The sequence below is a fragment of the Tinamus guttatus genome, unplaced genomic scaffold (assembly GCF_059628265.1).
Source record: "Tinamus guttatus ecotype Peru unplaced genomic scaffold, ASM5962826v1 Tinamus_guttatus_pri_ptg000059l, whole genome shotgun sequence".
NCBI lineage: Eukaryota > Metazoa > Chordata > Aves > Tinamiformes > Tinamidae > Tinamus > Tinamus guttatus.
In genome coordinates, this window is record NW_028288593.1 from 1,099,841 (window position 1) to 1,118,268 (window position 18,428).

The 18,428-nt window shown below is 37.0% G+C and overlaps 1 protein-coding gene across 1 annotated transcript in view; it reads right to left on the minus strand.

The window, feature by feature from the left end:
- The window catches only part of HCN1 (hyperpolarization activated cyclic nucleotide gated potassium channel 1), a 189,339-nt gene that overhangs the window by 37,213 nt on the left and 133,698 nt on the right, over positions 1-18,428 (minus strand). The window contains exon 5 of the mRNA XM_088540319.1: positions 2,556-2,702. Within this exon, the coding sequence (XP_088396445.1) occupies positions 2,556-2,702 (147 nt within the window). The remainder of the gene's footprint in view (positions 1-2,555; positions 2,703-18,428) is intronic.

An 18,428-nucleotide genomic window follows, 5' to 3' on the forward strand; every position in this document is an offset into this window, starting at 1 on the left:
GAAGAATTGTGCTCTGTCTTTAAATGGGTCTCATTTATTATTGATTAGTCACACCAAAAAGCCACTACCTGCACTACAAAAGTGTGGATAATGAAGTGATAGCTAAAATAGTATTTGAAACTGCTAAACAAAGCAAACATCTAAGTGGAATTTTCAGGGCACTGCGCATGAGGTGCTGCCAAAATTCAGGCAGAATCCCTGGGAAACCGCTTCTGTCTTTGCTACTGTCCAGTTTTCTCATTTGGTTCTTGATATTTTTCTGGAACAACCACTATGTTGTCATCAGGACAGTGTTCAACCTGACTGCATTTTCTGATGAAAACACTCTGCAGAGTGGATAAATTCTTCCTATGCAATAAAGAAATCATGCCACACACAGCATGATTGTAGTGAAATCAAAAGCCATCCCTTCAGTGATATTCCCTTCTTATTCTGTGTTTTTAATGGCTCATTAATTTTTGAAATTTTCCATGCTTGATCTCTCCCCAGAAGTGATTTTTGTTTTTTATGCTTGACCAAATTTCCCTTGCATTCTCACTATGAAAAAATAGAGAGAGATGGAGAAAGAGGGAGAGAGAAGGAAAGAAAGAAGGAACAAGGGGAAAGCAAGAAAATAACAAAAAAGAGAGAATGAAGAAGGAAGGAAGGAAGAAGGATGGACAGAGGAAAGAATAAGTGCTGCAATTGTAATTTTTTTGCCAGTAAAATATTTTGCACTGGAAGGGTATTCAACTTCATTTACAGAGAAATACTTAATCCTTCAAAGGATAAGTAGATATGAATTCTTCCTATGTCAACTGCTGAGCCTGTGCATACATCCACTTCTTTAACAGAGGTCAAGATTCATGTTTAGACTGCCACTGCACTCTCTGGATAGTTTCTGGGCTTTCTTTTTCTGTCCTCCATAATAGATTTTTATGATACATTCTCCTCTGTTTCCTTATACAACATTTCAAAAGAACCAAGGTGAGCTCAGGATTGAGGGTACATTGACAGTGCAAAATCCAGTCCTCCATCTGCCCTCTGAAACAGTTGCAAATATACAGGGCTCTGAAGCTACTTCTATGTTAGGGAATTAAATGGGCCCAGGCACTGAAATTCAGTCATGTATTCTCAATATTAAATTGAGAAAACAATCATGGTTTGGCCTTATTTTGACTTGGACCATCTAGTACTGACCCAGCAATTTTGGGCACAGTTCATCATTACCAGTTGGCAGTTTAAAGGGAGGAAGGCAACTATGAGACTTTACCAACATGGATATGGTCAAACTGTGCCAGCTGGCCTCAGAGCTTCTGAACAGGTATGCCTATAGATTTAGGTTGAATATGCCAACTATTTTAAATACTGAATTTGATTGATTTTGGAATTGGATTATACAATATGTGTCCTTTCCACAACAAAGAGCTGGATTCAACAGTGCAGAAAATCCCTTACAGACCTAAGTTCTTATTCTTCTGCAAGCCTTGCTAAAAAGAATAAACTCCCAAAAGGCTTTTCACAAGTACAGATATCATCCTGTTCTCTGTAGGGAGTTAAAAGTACAGATGTCATCCTGCACTCTCTTGGGAGTTATATATGCATGGATTCAGTACCATCCCTTCCACTGGAGGGATATTAAGAGGCACTAGTGGGTATCATCAAAAATTACACAGGATTCATCATACTCTTCCTGTTTTTAACCATTTTCTTCTTTATTTTATTTTCCCTGTTTAAGCTTTCTCCTCTTTTTTCAACTTCTATTTTTTTCTCTATTCCTTTCTTCTTGCTTTAGTGGCAGATATCAGCCAACTGAGAGCACAAAGCAACATCCTTGAGCAGGTGAGTCATGGGTACCATCCAAGAGAATATATTCCCATTAAGGTTGTAACTGTTTCAGCTAGATGAACATTGCCTTACTCCCACACAAATACCTAATGGAAGAAAATTCCAAATGCTTCAGCACAACGGAAAATAATAATTAAAGACAAAACCAGAATACAGCTTGACTTTGTAATGAAAGAGGTATTTTTCATGGATTGAAAATCCTGTTATATTTTCAGCTTCTTGATCTCAAACAAAGATTTCTTCAGCCAAGGATGCTACTTCCCTGAACAAAATAAAGCAGCTCTCACTTCACTGGTGACTTTCCTTGCTCCCAGCTGCACAGATATTCTGGTTACAAAGAATGGAGTGTAGAACAAAGCTTTCATCCGAGGCTGTTGTAGTCCAGCCTCTCTCTATTTTAAAGAATGACAGAAGAGGAAGAAGGTAAAGAGAAATATCAGCAACATGTGAATTAGATTTGCCTCAACAACTAAGAATGGGATTTTACTCTCTTTTACATCTTTTGTGGCAATGAGTGACAGACTGGTGGAGAAGACAATGTAAACATGCATACTTCTTTGTATCAATCCAATTTAACATAAAGCTCATTTTCCTGGTCTTCTTATTGATCAGGTAAATGGTCAAATTACATTACAGAGTAGAAATAGAAATAGTATTTTAACACAGAAACAGCAAAAGCACAAAAGCTTTCCAAGTAATGAAGGACTGCGTGGACACTTTAACCTTACCTCCCTAAGGGGATCATTGAGCTCATTGAGAATATTTTCTTCATCAAAAATCTTGCCTTGATAGCGGTGTTCATAGTAATCATGGATCTTCTGGCGCATTTCAGCAGGTAATTTGTGGAATGACATGTACTGTTCCACTTGTTTGTACTATTAGGAAAATAAAATAAAGAATTAGAAAACAGAAAAACAGTTCTTCTACAGGAATCTAGAAAATTCATCCAACTCATCCATCTAGAAAAAGTTCATCCATTCATCCATTTAAGAAATGCAAATTCCAAAACATTTCTAATATATCAAAAAATGAATATGCATCCACATTGATTTCTGAATTTTAGAAGCCAAACTCTCACACTTGTCATATGTTCCCTAAATTTCCAGCTATATACAGCTCTAAAACTACACAAATGCCACTTTAATCTCATTCCATATCATGTACATCTACTGCTTTACTACTGCATTCATGGTTTAAGGCATGAAATTTCAAGAGAAGTATGTGCTTTACTGAGGTTGCTTGCAAGGTGGCTAAAGTACAACATTAAAATCTGCACTGTTAACAAGATATAAAGAACACCCCTGGCAGAATGAGTAGGTAAGTGTTGAAGAAGAGAACTAGACATGGCACTAAGAAAAAGTGAGGTAAAACAGTACAATAGAGATGACAGGACCCAGGGGACTAGGAGAGTCCCACTCTATTTGCCTCTAGACTTCTGTCCCATCTGCTGTTTTCTTTGCTCTCAAATCTGACTGCTTGGCTCAGAAGCCTTTTCAAAAAACATCATTTTCAGAGCAGATAGTCCCACGCTAACGCACATGGATTTTTACTGTTAAAAAAAAAAAAAAAAGATCTGAGATCGAGGTAATGGGGAAGCTGCCTTAACCACAAACTGACAAGTACCACCTGAGTGTGACTTTTGTCTCTCAGGCACCCATCTGTGACTCACTCGGAGGAGATTAAGGTGCTGAGACGTGGAAAGAGAAAATCCCCTCCAGGCTTACAGGTGAGCTAGAGTTTGGCAGAAACGTGTTTTCCTTATGTAAACACTCTTCATTTAATTTTTTCTTCTTTTTTTTCATGCTTAATTAGGCAATTTTAACTGTTTTCAATAAAAAGCCAATGAAGCCTTAATTAGGATCAGTATCTCTGTAGAGCAATTAAATGAATTTATAATGTACATGCACTCGTTATGAATCACAGAATCACAGAACTGCTTATAGCCTTTCTTTCCAATTCTGCTCTTCAGATGCTTGATTAGCAGATGATAAAGTAACAGACACAGACTGGACTCTCATATGGGCCGATAGATTTATGGGCATCCAGTTTGCCTAAATAATCCCTAACCCTATCCTCCTTGACCAGTGGAAAGTCCTTCTGTCTCCTGGTTCTCTCTCTTGTCTCCGGGCTCTATAGTTCATGGGGACTATCCTTGGCAGTAAAGACAGAAGCAAAGAAGGCATTTAGTAACTCTGCCAAGGCACCCTCCCAATTCAGCAGGGGACTAACATTTTCCCTAGTCTTCCTCTTGCTGCTGATGTATTTACGGAAGCCCTTCCTTTTGTTCCTGGCATCTCTCACCAACTCTAATTCCAAATGGGCCTTGGCCTTCGTCATTGCATTCTCTGACAATGTTCCTATATTCTTTCCATGCGGCCTGGCCCTTCTTCCACACTATGTACATGCTCTTTTTCTCATTAAGTTTACCCAACAGCTCCTTGCCCATCCACACAGGTCTCCTGCCCCCGCTTCCTCGATTTCTTTTTTATAGGAATGAACCAATCCTGACCTTGGAGAAAGTGCTGTTCGAATATTAGTCAACTCTCCTAGACTCCCCCTCCCCCTTCCTGGATCCCTCCTTGCCCATGGCATTCCTCCAAGGAGCTTCCTGAAGAGGTCAAAGTTAGCTCTCTTGAAGTCCAGGGTTGCAATCCTTCTTGCCCAGCTTCCTCCTCACACGATCATGAATTTCAACATTTCGTGGTCACTGCAGCCAAGACGACCCCTGAACTTCACATTTCCCACTAGACCATCTCTGTTAGTATCAGGTCTAGCAGTGCTTCTCCCCTTGTGGGCTCATCAACCACTGCATCAAGAAGTTATCTGCAATGTTCTGTAGGAACCTCCTGGACTGTCTGCTCCTAGCTGTGTGATTACCCCAGCAGACATCAGAGTGGCTGAGGTCCCCCATAAGGACCAGGATCATGAGGCTTCTTGCAGCTGCCTGTAGAAGGCCTCATCCACTTCCTCTCCCTGTTCAGGAGGCCTGTAGTAAACTCCGACGACAGTGTCGCCCCTGTTGGCCTGCCCTTCAATCCTCACCCACAGGCTCTCAACCTGCGCTTCATCCTCCCCTGTGCTGAGCTCCCTACATTCCAGTTTCTCTCTCATGTAAAGAGAAACTCCTCCACCTCGTTTTCCTGGCTTGTCCTTCCTAAAAAGCCTAAAGCCATCCATGGTCACGTTCCAGTCATGAGAGCTCTTCCACCGTGTCTCAGTAATTGCAATGAGATCATGGCCCTGCAATCACACATCCATCTCCCATTTCCCTTGTTTGTTCCCCATGCTGCATGTGTTTACATAGAGGTATTTGAGTTGGGCACCCAATGTGCCTCTCTTTCTACTTGGAAACTTGACCATGTGGGCCTTCAGGAGTTCTCTTATTTTCCCATTTAGCCCCTTCAGGCTTAGGGCACCCTACACAGGCTATGGAGTGCCATGACAGGCCATTGCCTACCCCATAATCTGCTTCCCCAGTGATACCCTCCTACCCGCTTGAATCTGGTTTAAAGTCCTCTCGATGAGTCCTGCTAGTTTATGTCCCAGGGCTGTCTTCTCCCTTTTTAGAAAAATGGATCCCAGTTGAGAAAGATGGATCCCAAAGTCCCCTGAACTGTAGACATATCTTTAAACTTATATAGTTTAAGGCTATTCAACCCTCTAGAATTGAAATTAGTTTTTGATTTGCAGAGTGGCATAAGATTAGGTGGAATGATGTGTACAACATGCATTTCCTAAATGAGAAGAAAGTAATTTTGCACAAGACTATTTAACAAGTATTGAGTATACAGAAATAGGGATTAACCTCTCAGTAGCTATTTTGCATCTATGAAGCAAGGATTTTTCTCTTTCCTTTAAAAGCAGGATTTAAATTTGTGTGCTCATCATTGGTTTCTGTTATGATAACGAGATATTTAGCCATGTATTTGGGGTGTAAATGAGTTCTGGGACTCTAAAAGACAATTGTGTTGTAGCATAAACAGTGTATTGCTTCTAAAATTGTGCTGCTAATCAGCTGCAGCTAAGCTAAGCATGGATTTCCTTGGAGGGAAGGGATTTTAGATCTCTCAATATTCTGTATATCCTACTGAGGTGGTAGAAAAATCCAATGAACTGTGCAGTTCTCTGGCTTTTCAGGAACTTCTCCAAACTAAAGCCAAAGAGCCCTCATGTAAGAAGGCAAGTAGGATTATCATGTGGGCAATGCACACAAGGGCACAACCAGATGAACAAGACGGTAAAGACTGGAATGAACTCCTTGACACACGAGCTCCATGCCTGTAGCCCAGTGTATTTGCATTCTGGTAAGATTGAGCAGTACTCACAAAGAACAATCCCTGCTAATCAAAACATACATTAACATGAGGTATACAGGACATAATGGAAGAGAGTGGTGAAGGACTTTCATACTGAAATAACCTTGAAAAACTGCTAAAGGCAGTTTGCTTTGCCAGCAATTTGCACTGCTCACTTTCATTAGTGTTGTTATTTGAATAGGTGCTTGCTCCCACACAACCCAGTTCTTTTCTCTACCAGGGATTGTGCTTGCCTAAGAGAATTTTAGGGAAAATAGAAATAATAAAATTAATGTGAAACCACTGCTACTGGGTCTCAAAAATGCTTCCAAATCAATGTGCACATGGCACAACAGAGACTTCTGTTTATTAGCAATATTTGGTTTTTCAGTTTTATTGAAAAAGCTTTTTCAATTTTATTTCTGTTTCCAGAAATATTTACCTATCTAAAATACTATCACAGTATTTGTCCATGTCCAAATTTGATCCTGTGAATGTCCAGAATATTATCACTATCATTCTGAAAAGAATCTTTGCCTAATCTTTTTCAGTATAATTCTGAATCATATTATGTATCATTCATTCAATTTCTCCCCATTTCTTTACATTCTACCATATTACTAATGTAAAGTATTTCCTCAAAAGCTTTAACTTGTTCTTTTTTCTTCAGCAACTGATAATCTGTCCCATGACTGACAATCCCAGTCATGGTTGCTTTTTAGTTCTAGAATATTAATCAAGTTTGTGGTTTTTACTTATTGTATGCCATTGACAATAATGAGGATTTGGCAGCTTGGTTGTCATTGTGATGTCTCACACACTAGTTACAAGGTATGTGCTAAAATCAAGATACAAGGATAGAGCAAAACTTACGTGGTCTTGTTCATTCTGTGTAATAAAATACCAATTTGTTTAAGGTTAATTTTGAAGAATTTTTTCTAGGTACCATAGACATTAAAAATGTTAGACTTGGAAACATTTTTATTTATTGGAGATATTTGAATATTATTGAGAAATTTTGAATATTTGAATATTTATTTTGCTCAATATCTATTGAATATTTATTTTGCTTTTTTCACACTCTTTTTCATTTCAGATTTAATGTCAAAAAAGGTTTAAAAATTCTCATGAGCCCTTTAGCACCATGGGCCCTTTAAATAAATATGAACATTTGGTAATTTCTCATGGATTGTCTGTGAGAGATTTTACCACTAATGTTAAGAACTCATCAGTGAAATTAAATTTAGTCAAAACTTTCATAGTTGAGTTGGATTTAAAAGAGCTGTGCCTGATTCCAAAGCATCCATCAGACCTGCCACTTGAACCTAGGTCTCCATATGTGAGTGGAATCATTTGCCAGTAATGATTGCACTCCACTGCAGTGCATCTCTTCTTCCTTCCTAGAGGAAAATTTTCTTTGCTTGTTTGATTTTATTTTTTATATATATATATATGTATGTATTTTTGTTTGGTTTAAGCAGAAAAGCAACATGCTCATTCCACATTTACATAATTCCCTCAGATTCTTTTTTTTAAAAAACCTATATGAAATAATTTCAATACCACAGCAAGTTCCCTCAAATGGACACTAATTTCCTCCTTTGACTTTTCATAAGCGACATGAGAACCTCCAGTCTTTGGAAAGACGTTAAAAATATAAATGATTGTGTTAAATCTTTTTTATTCTTTCATCTTAAGTTGCCTTTTTAGCCTTACCCCTACCTGACACTGCACTGAACTAGCTTCTCCAGGGAATGAGAAGGGTTCTGCAGGTGCGTATGTGCCAGGTAGACTCTGCTTCACATTCCATAGAAATGGGATGCTAGAGGCCTGCAAAGGCAAGGATGAACCTTACCTTTGATTCCAGGGCACTAAGGAGAGAAATAACAGGCAACTAGGCTCTTCAGCAGAGCCCATGCTGGATAAAGACATGGAAAGAGAAAAGAAAGGTCACTCCTTTTAAAATAAGAATTATTATTTTGTCCAGTAGCAGTACCTCCAAGTATGGGTTTAATTTCCTATAGAAATAAAAAAATCCATAAAACCTGAAATGCAGTCCAATTAACTTCACTATGTTTTATTAAAATCAAAAGATTTCAGACTGCTTTAGAAAAACTCCTAATGCATAATTACATAACTGACTGCTATAAATGAAAAGATTTTCTTCTTTCTTTTCGCTAACACAGTTGGCTTATACTCTGATGTATGGAGATCAGAAGCCTTGCATATCCTACTTTATGCAATTTGAAATACTTTTATTACCCATACAAACACCTGTTTTTGTAACCCACTGTGCTCCGATAGTATCTTGACTCATTAAATTCTACATACTTTTTTTTTTGCATATATGAAGAGCATATTCTTTTAGCACTTTAATTTTCTTGTCTCTCAAATTCATTATATGTTGTCTGATACTTTGAGCCTCTCCACCTTGCTAGTATTTTTCAGTGCTGTTTTTTGTACTTGTTGCAAATAAGCATTTCTAGTCTTTTCAATATCTCACTGAATAGAAGAAATGTTGTTCTTTTGACCACAGCCATCTTTTTTTCACAGAATCACAGAATGGTTGAGATTGGAATGGACCTCTAGAGATCATCTAGTCCAACCTCCCTGCTCCAGCAGGGATACCCAGGGCAAGGGGCACAGGGTGGCATCCAAGTGGGTTTTGAAGATCTCCAGAGAAGGAGACTCCACAGCCTCTCTGGGCAGCCTGTTCCAGTGCTCTGGCACCCTCACAGTAAAGAAGTCCTTCCTCATATGGAGGTGGAACTTCCTGTGTTTTCATTTATACCCATTACCATTTTTTCTGTCTCCGGCCACCACTGAGAAGAGTTTGGCCCCATCCTCCCTACATTCACCCCTCAGGTATTGTTACATGTTGATCAGATTCCCTCTCAGCCTTCTCTTCTCCAGGCTAAACAGGCCCAGCTCGTTTAGTCTTTCCTGATGTGACAAATGCTCCGGTCCCATAATCATCTTCGTGGCTCTCCACTGGACCCTCTCTAGAAGCTCAATGTCCTTCTTGTACTGGGGAGCCCAGAACTGCACCCAATACTCCAGGTGCGGCCTCACCAGAGCTGAGTAGAGGGGCAGGATCCCCTCCCTCGACCTGCTGGCAACACTCCTCCTGATGCAGGCCAGGATTCCATTGGCCTTCTTGGCCACAGGGCACATTGTTGACTCATGGTTAACCTGTTGTCAAGTTAAGATGACTGGTTGTCATCTTTTTTTAAAGATGGATGCTGAATGGTGTGTCCTAAAGTAAATACAAATATTAATTTGATTTATATATTATGCTACCTTTGTTTAAGAATTTTCTATCCCAGTTTTTCATATTCCTCACTAAAATTAGAATTGTCCAACAAATAAGAAATAAAATGCCCCAAAAGACAAAAGCAAAGTGGATCTCACTGATAAGTAACACTTCATATGATTTAACCAAAAGCAGTATCCAGTAATAACTGCTTCTTGCTGTCTCAGACATCAAATATTAATGTACTCATTGTATTTAGCAAAATTCTACTCATGTTTTCCTCTAGCAAAAGGTGAGTAACCCAGCATCAGTCAAATAAGTTGGTTGCAAAGCAAGCAACATCCCAGTGAAACAAGTATAATAGAAACCTGAATGTTGATCTCGCATAAGATCCTGCAGTATGTAAGTTGAGCCTATTGGGTCCTTTCCTTGGGATGTTTAATAATCTTTATAGCTCAACACTCAGACCCTGATACAGTAAACCATATAAAGATATGAAATACACAAATAGTACCACCTGAAACCCATGTAACTAGTGTGTTACAACCCAATCTGTATACTCAATGGTACCATACAGTTGCTGCTAAGGTACATGAATCACACATAGACAAGTTAGAAAAAAGACCAAATAATGCTTTACCTTATTGGAGATTTATATCTAGTCAAAGTCATAGCCTAACAAATAAAAATATTTTGATAATATGCACAAAATATAAATCCCGTATAATGATCAATAATGTAAAAAAGAAATCAAAAATCATTTGTAAAATCATTCTGTTAAATTAAGCAAGTTCTGTCCTACAATTTGGATGACAACAACAAATTCAGCAGGATCATACACATCATGCAAGGGCTCGCTATTAGTAAATACTTGCTGAATAAGAGCAGGAAGGTTAAAGAAGGCAATCTGATGAAATCAACGCTTCTGAATAATGAGCATTAAATGCAAAAACATCACAAATCTGCATGGATCCTAGACTACATTAGGAAAATAGATCCCTTGAGTTATTGAATTTATTCCCCTGCTATTGCCAAAGCCCACATCACAGAACTGCTTATATAAGCTGATCAAACCATTTCAAGAGTTATATTTCTTCAAGAATATTGTTTCAGAAATCTCACTGAACTAATAGTTCTGAATCTTATTCTAAGCTTCAGTAAAAAGGCATTTGGAGACAGTTTAAACCAACTTACACATGGGAAAAAATATCCAGCATCACTGAAAGCGCTTTTATTTTTGGTATTTCTCCTCAGTTTGCTTACAGATGGGAATCATATATCTTCCCAGTCTCATCCAAGTACTACTCTGTTTTTCTCTCAGAAACAGCAAACTAACCATGTCGTATCATCTTTCCTAGTTTCATCTATCCTAATTCTTCTGACTTGACTGGTTAGGACTGTACCCAACACTTCAGAGGAAGGTTCACCAATGTCTTGTTCAGTCCCATTATTTCTTTTCTTTCTACTGGAAAACCTCTCCCCCAACCATATATGATGACATTCCCTGGTGCACTGAAATGGTGGCTCAGCTTCACCATCCAGATTACTCTTTTCCATTGCTACATGCAAATGGCAAGGACAAAAACACAATATCTTCTTGTTTATAGCATTAGCTCCTGAAACCTTGCATGCTGAGTTACTGAACTTCCCACTACTTCACTTCCCAAAGCTCATCCAATTCTTTGAGTAGAGTTTCTTGATTATTTTGTATCCTGTGCTTTATATTGCCACTGAATTCACCATACCTCTCAGGATTTGCACAAGAGTATTCACAACAATATTCCCTGGGGCACTTTCTATTAAACATGCTCCAGCTTGATAATTGGAAGACCATGTGATGAGACCACAGCCTAACTGGGTGAAGGACTGGCAACAGAACAGGTGAAAGCAGAGAAAATTGCTGCCTTAAAAGAGTGGGTGAGAGCAACAATCTCTCTTGGCAAGGTCTACAGTCCCAAAGGCAAATCAGTTTAGTGTAGATGACATGTTATGCTCTGCATAGTTGGTATCACACAGAAGAGAGAACCTCTTACTACACATAACAGTTCTTAAATGATTTTATTCTTTGTAAATTTTTATCTAACACTACATCAATAAATCAAGCAAATCAAAAGGCAGCCAACTGGGCTTTGAAGAGAAACTTACAGAATTAGAAGACTAAAACCACTCTCCATCTCTTAAAAAGATGTGAGCAGACAAGCATTGGAAAGTTATTAGTGCAATACCTAAGTTCAGCTTTTCTCACTAACCTAGTTATCTGGACTGCACTATTAGTGGAAGGAGATAAAAGGGGCAATTCATCTCATTCTAAAACTGACTTGAACTGATGGAATAAACTCCCTCTGTCATGCTTATCTCTCTTACTCTAGATGAGGTCTAAATAACTAATGTTGACCAATGTTAGAAAATGTGTTAAAACTCCGTGTTAGCTGAAATGACCTCTGTGGAAAGAATTCACAACATGAACTGTAAATGTAAATTTTAAAATGTAAATATATTTAAAGATTCTGGATTCTAAAATATAAAGCTTTCTTTCATGATACACATATACAAAGCAGTTGATCTAATATGAAAATACTATTCATAGGTTAATTTTATTTGTCCATATAATTGTTTTTAAATTTTAAGTTAGTTCATTAAACTTAATGAATAAATTTTGTAAACTTTTTGTTACCAAAAGAAGAAAGAAAGGCACTAACTAGCCTTTAGTTATAAAAAGTCATATACATATATGTTTCAAATTCTGTATGGAAAAGCAGACGGCAGCTGCACATGAGGTTCTCAAAGTAAGGCAAAGGCAGTAAGCAGACTGACAGTTTACTGAAAAATGACTCACAAAATCCACTGGACTACAGAAACATTTGAGTAGAAAAGATTTGATTTTAATAAAGCAGTATAAATAAAATTACTGTCCTGTGTCTAGCTTTCCAGTGTTGATTTGGCCCTTGACTTAGATGACTATCTTGACTTTATCTTACATGGGGAATTGTAGGACATTTCAAAAACCAACTCATATCAATAGGTTTTCAAATAAATGTTGAATTAAAAAACAGTTCAAATATGTTTAGATTATTCAAGAAATTTTATCATGGTAGACTCTTAAAACAATCAGTCAATCAAACAAACAAACAGCTTACAATCTTATGAAACGATTTTCCAGCTTTTACATCTTTGTGGAAGTTTGTCAGCTTTGCACAATCGTTCAGTGCATTCCTGCCCTTTCCTATCAATGCTGAAATACTTCTGTGTGCTCTGATGCAGGACCTTGAAATCTGAGCTGAAAGAAGAGAGGATTTCTTTCCTTGACATCCTTCTCTATGCTGGACATAAATTATAATTTCTACCTACGTTCTTTTTTTTTTTTTTTTTTTTTTTAATAGTGAAGAAGGTGAGAAACTCTATAAAGCAGCCCATCAGAATTCTTGGGGGACTAATTGATTTGAAGCACCTAAACATTTAACTTTGTCTCAGTTTGACATTAATTGACTTATCTGTGGGGCTATTAAATCTTTATTTCTTTGCATGATGTACCCATCAGATAGATAGAAGGATTTTCAGGAAAAAGAGACTGGACAATGATTACATACTTGCAACAAATCAAGGCTGGTTCAAGACTCTGCCGTATTAACTAATAAGAGGTTTTTTACATCCTTTCACAATATTATTCAAATGTATAAGTGGTTTTGAAAATCAAATAACCACTGAAAAAATAATATGAAATATTCAGAAAACTTCAACTCCTAGTTAAAAATGAAACAGGTATCAAAATAAAATTCTGATTTACAGTACAGTTAAATATCTGTCTATTATGCTTAAATTTGGTATTCAATTAAATCTCGACATTGCTCTAATTACATTGATGAAGACATTTTAAAACTGCAAACTCAGTCCAAATTATGTCCAAAAATTATTTGGAAATGATCTTTTAAGCAATATGTACACATACTTCTTTTGGAGAGATTTCATCCTGCAGCACATGGATCACTGCATGTGCAATGACTGTGCACTGAAGGAGTATAAAGAGCACAATTTTTCAACCTTATGAAAAAGAGTAGTGTAGTTAAAATAAATCTTTCATCCAAAGATGCTTTTTAAGATTAAGGAGTTAAGATTTGCAAAATTCTGCAATGGACCACAAAATAAAATACATAAATACCATTTTTAAAATAGTATTTTGGATAGAAATATTGTCTATTTTCAGCCATTTGCTAAAATACTTTGTAAACTGTTTTTAATAAAATCTAAATATTATGTTATGCGTTGCCATTAAGATAATATGTACAAACTAGATGGTGAAAAAAAGGAATAAATGATGTTACCTGTCATATTTCCCCTTTTTTATGGTATCTATCTCCCCATCACAGGACATAGTAGATTCATTACCTTTTTTTTTTTTTTTTTTTTTACTTAAGCAATTAGATACTAGATTGCTAACAAACTTTTAAAATGAACTCTTAACTGATGTATCCAACAATTCCAACTCACTAGCTGACATCCATGGTGCACATCTAAATATCATATGATTATTTGCTGAATAAATAATCCAATCTGTATAAAGAAGAATAAATCCCTGAGGCTTGTTCCTCTCCGAAAGAATTTGAATAACATGAGATAATCATAGACCACAGGCCATATTTTTTTCCTGTTTTCAAGAACTTCCAGTCTAAATTCATAAGTGGGTTCTATGTTAAAATAATAATAAAAGACATTAAGTTATGGATTAATGGGAAAGGAATGAAAACAGCTGTACAGCTAATATTTGTTCAGTTTTCTTTTGTCACTTTTATTCGAAGAACTGTTATATTTCTCTCTTTTAACTCCTTAAATGTCTCACCAAATGCAAGTATTATTCCTGATACACAGTGTGGTATATGACATTAAAGAAAAAGCTTTATTACTTACAAAAGATGAAGAAACCCTACTATGGCACATCTGTTGTTTGATTGCTGGGGTTTGGCCTGGGCATGTAGGTACTGCACACAATTGCATGCTAATTGGATGCTATTGCAGGCAACTTTTTCATCTCCAGCTGCAAACAGCGCAATGTAATGAATGTGTCAACTGGGTGATCTAAAGTCTCCAAAGTTATTATCTCCTCTCCCCAGTCAATCATACAAACCATTCACAACCTGCGTGTACACCCTGATTCACAGGTGCAGAACCAAGTACTAATATACTGGGTCTATCTGCTGTACTGTGCTAGTGTGCTCATGCCAAGTCCCCAGCTTGGAGCTCAGGCAAAGGTAGTTAGAATAAAATGGAAAAAATCCTCACTAGTCTGTTATCTTCTCTAGTAAGAGAGTCCCAGCTCTGTAACAAGCATTCTGTGTTAATGCAAGACCATCACATTATATTAACACGATGTTTGTTTAAAATTTTGTCTATTACACTTTTTTCAGCATGTGAACAGTTTTTAGGTTACCAGAGGAAAGATAGGGGGGAATACTCAAAAATCTCCCAACCTGTAAGAAATTCTAGACAAAAAATTCCAAAGTATTTCAGTTTAAATTCTCTTTAGTCTATTTAGTCACAGTTGTAAGATTTACTCTCAGTAGCTGCTACCCCATTACTTCAATTTGCAGTGCACATTTTCTTCTATAGCAGCATTGATATTTCATCTGTACAGGAATGGACTCATTGATTCTGTCCTACAATTAAAAAAAAAAAAAAAACCTTAAAGCTCCTGTTTATTTATTAAAGGATTACAGAGAATTTCCATCCACTTGGCCATAAGGGACTTATGTCAGCTACTGAAAATTCTACCAGGAATCCCTAAGTATTGCTCTATCATTTTTGTGCATTTGTTGTTTGTACATGCCCTTGTATTAAAATCTTTTTCGTCCTAGAGTTGTCTCAGATTATTAGATGATTACTAGAATGTGAACTGTGGAAAAAAAGAAAAGTTTTGAAGGTTTAAATATCAGCCTATTGCAGATGGAGATAAGACTCCAATCCCTGGTCATGCTTCAAATGAGTTCCTCAATGACATTCCCAAATGGAATGCCTTCCATTTCATAAACATCTCTAATTTTGAATAGCCCTTTCAACTATGATGGCAGGCTATTTCATGAACCAGCTGAAGTTAAGATCTAACTGTTGCACAAAGAGACAGCCTCTAACAGAATACTTCATCAGCTTAGCATTAACCTTAATATTTACACAAATGATGATAAACTGAGGTTACAGATACAGGCCAAAAGTGAAAATGCATAGATGCTTCCTCAGAAAGATACCAAGTAGTGAACCTGAAAATTAACCACCTAGATACTTCTACAGTCTGCTTGCTTTACTGCTGCACTTCTTAGCAGATATATTCACAGAAGAAAACAAAGTTCATAATCAATAATAGATCAAACTATAAAGTTTGCTATTGGACAATGTGGTAAGTTCACTTTATAATTTTTTACCACTGACTGGAACTGAAGTGAATGCTTAGTCTAAAAGCTATCAGCTGTTTATTCTCTATTTTGCACTGATTAGCCCCAAAAGAGTATTGTTACTTGCAAGAACACTTTAAGATGTCATTTTACTTACACGCAGTAATTAAACATTTCCTTTTGATTGCCACAAAACACACAACCTCTTATTGTAGTTCTTTTCAATTAGTGCAATTGAGAAATTGATTAAGTTACAATGATTTGTCTGAATAGGATTTGTTTTCTTAGTCTGCTCTCATGTGAAAATTTGTTTTTCACTCTTTTAAAAACAGGAGGGGAGGAAAGGATAATGAAAATGAAATTCATTTCCTCTCTTCACCAAGGCAATGACAGAACTCTCTCTGATTTAATGAAACAAGCATCAAAGCCCCAGGGAATGAAAGGACAAGCATCTCTTCTCTGTGCTATGATAGGTGAACTTGTATGAAGTCTAAGGCAGGATGATTTTCTACTTTAATGAGAAAAATACTGTACAGATGACAGCTTATTTAAAAATATCAGATATGCTGTAATGACCTCTTCTAATTTATCTAGACATTTTGCTCAATTTTCCTCATCCTTGAATTTTGAGGATTTTCCTGTTTGTTTGTTTGGGATTTTTTTTCTTTTCATTTAGTCTTTGCCTGTAAGAAAATGAATATAGATTTAAAAAACGGCCTGGAATGAGGGGAGATGAAGCAGAATAAACCATCCCACAGCCTTGCGCTCTTTGGGAGGAACCGTGGGAGTAAAAGAGGTCAGTTCACGTCTGCTCAGTTAATCTTTCAGTTCAGTTACTGAAATTCCATTTGTGCCAGCTGAGACACCTATGATGTGGGGGTCTGTCCATAGGAATTGAACACAGATTATGTTACCTTTGGCTCAACATCTGAGCACAGGGTGACAATGACAAGTACCACTTACCACCTTTTTTGCATCTGATTTTTAGAAATGCCTATTATGTTTCTCTATCAGGAACTATGATTTATTGTCTTTCACCTTATCCTATTGATTCTGTAACACAGAAACATTACATGATAATAAGTTTGGCACCTGCTACAATGTTTTTAGCTAGATCTGCATGCTTAATTGATTAGCATCTTGCATGGGGATCCAGTTATATCATGAAGCTATTTAAAGTAGTAATTTAAAAACAGAATATAGAAAGGAAATAATTAGGATGAAATTAGGTTACTTTATGTCTATTGTTAAACGGTTATAATGAAAAGAAAAAAAAAAGTCTTATTTGCACTGTAATTGTTATAGCTGTTTGGTGTTGTGCCAACATCTCTGCTACTAGTAGTAGCAGCATGAGTAAGACAGAAACACTGGCGCAGGGCAGCTGCTGATCCTGGAAATTCTGGCTCTTATAAGGGCCTAGCTGGAGCTTGCCAGCCTTTTTTATTACTTGGTGGAAAATGCCAGTTCAACAAAAAGAAGTTGCTCTTTACATGGATCCATTTTCAAAACTGGTATTACAATACACTAGTCGCACCTAGGAATGTCTGTCCAAAGGCAAAGAGAGAAAGAGATCCTTTGGAAAAGAGAGACAGCCCAGTTGCTCAATTTTAGATGTATTATTTTTCTTCACTTCTGATCAGAGATCTGAATCTGGACATCCCTCTTTTCATTGCAGGATCATATTGATCAGAAAATTGCTATTTTAAGCTGGGCATCTCTCAAAGTCTCTTCTACTTTGTTTAATAAATGTATTTCAAGCTAGAGAGAGAAGAAGAGGAAGAAAATTTTCTGCTCATCGCAGGGGTAGAAATTGCAGTGCAGATGGTAGATTTCACCTTGCTTTTTCAGAAAGTTATACCAACTTAGAGAGAATCAAGGTGGTGGGAAATACTGGCAAAGACTCACCCGATACAGATGCTGTCTCAAAGCAGAAGTCACTGGATGGAATTAATTCCTTAATTACTGAAGGCAATTAAAATGTAAACACCTGAATCAGTGTTAGATGCCTGCTGTACTAAGATCTTTTAAAGAGTCTGTGGTAGTAAAGATCAGAAAAAATGGTATTCTGAGCAGCCACCTTCATTAATAATAACTACTATTATTTTATGAAATATTGTTTAATACATATAGCCTGAATCCTTTCTGCATAATGCAAAGAGCCTTTTACTCTAGATGAGTTGGAGGCTATTCATGCTTTTACATCATGTTCAGTCATCTGCATCACTTCTGATAAACAGAAATAAGACCATCACTCTTCAGCTTTCACCAAGATCACTAAGGTTAACACACAACATTAACTGGTTTTCATGGCTCTGAGATTTTCACACCAACAACTACAAGAGCCTCCAACAGGCTGAAAAAAGAAACTGATGACCTTTGTCGTGTTATCTGCAGTATTCTTGTCTTATTTTTCTCCTTATCCTGTCTTCATCTAGCCTTCGAGCATTAACAATTAAGAGGCATCCTTAGGGAAATGAATTTATAGCATGTAGAGGCTTCCCCCACCAAAAAAGAGCCCCAGTGTCATGGTTGTAAAGCAATATTCCAAGCAGCCTTTTGTACTCTCTTAAAAAGGAGTGATTACAGATCTGTTAGTTGTAGGGAAATTCATGTAAGATACAGGATGTTTCTCTGTGTATTCTAAAATTATGAAATACATATTCACTGGATACTGGA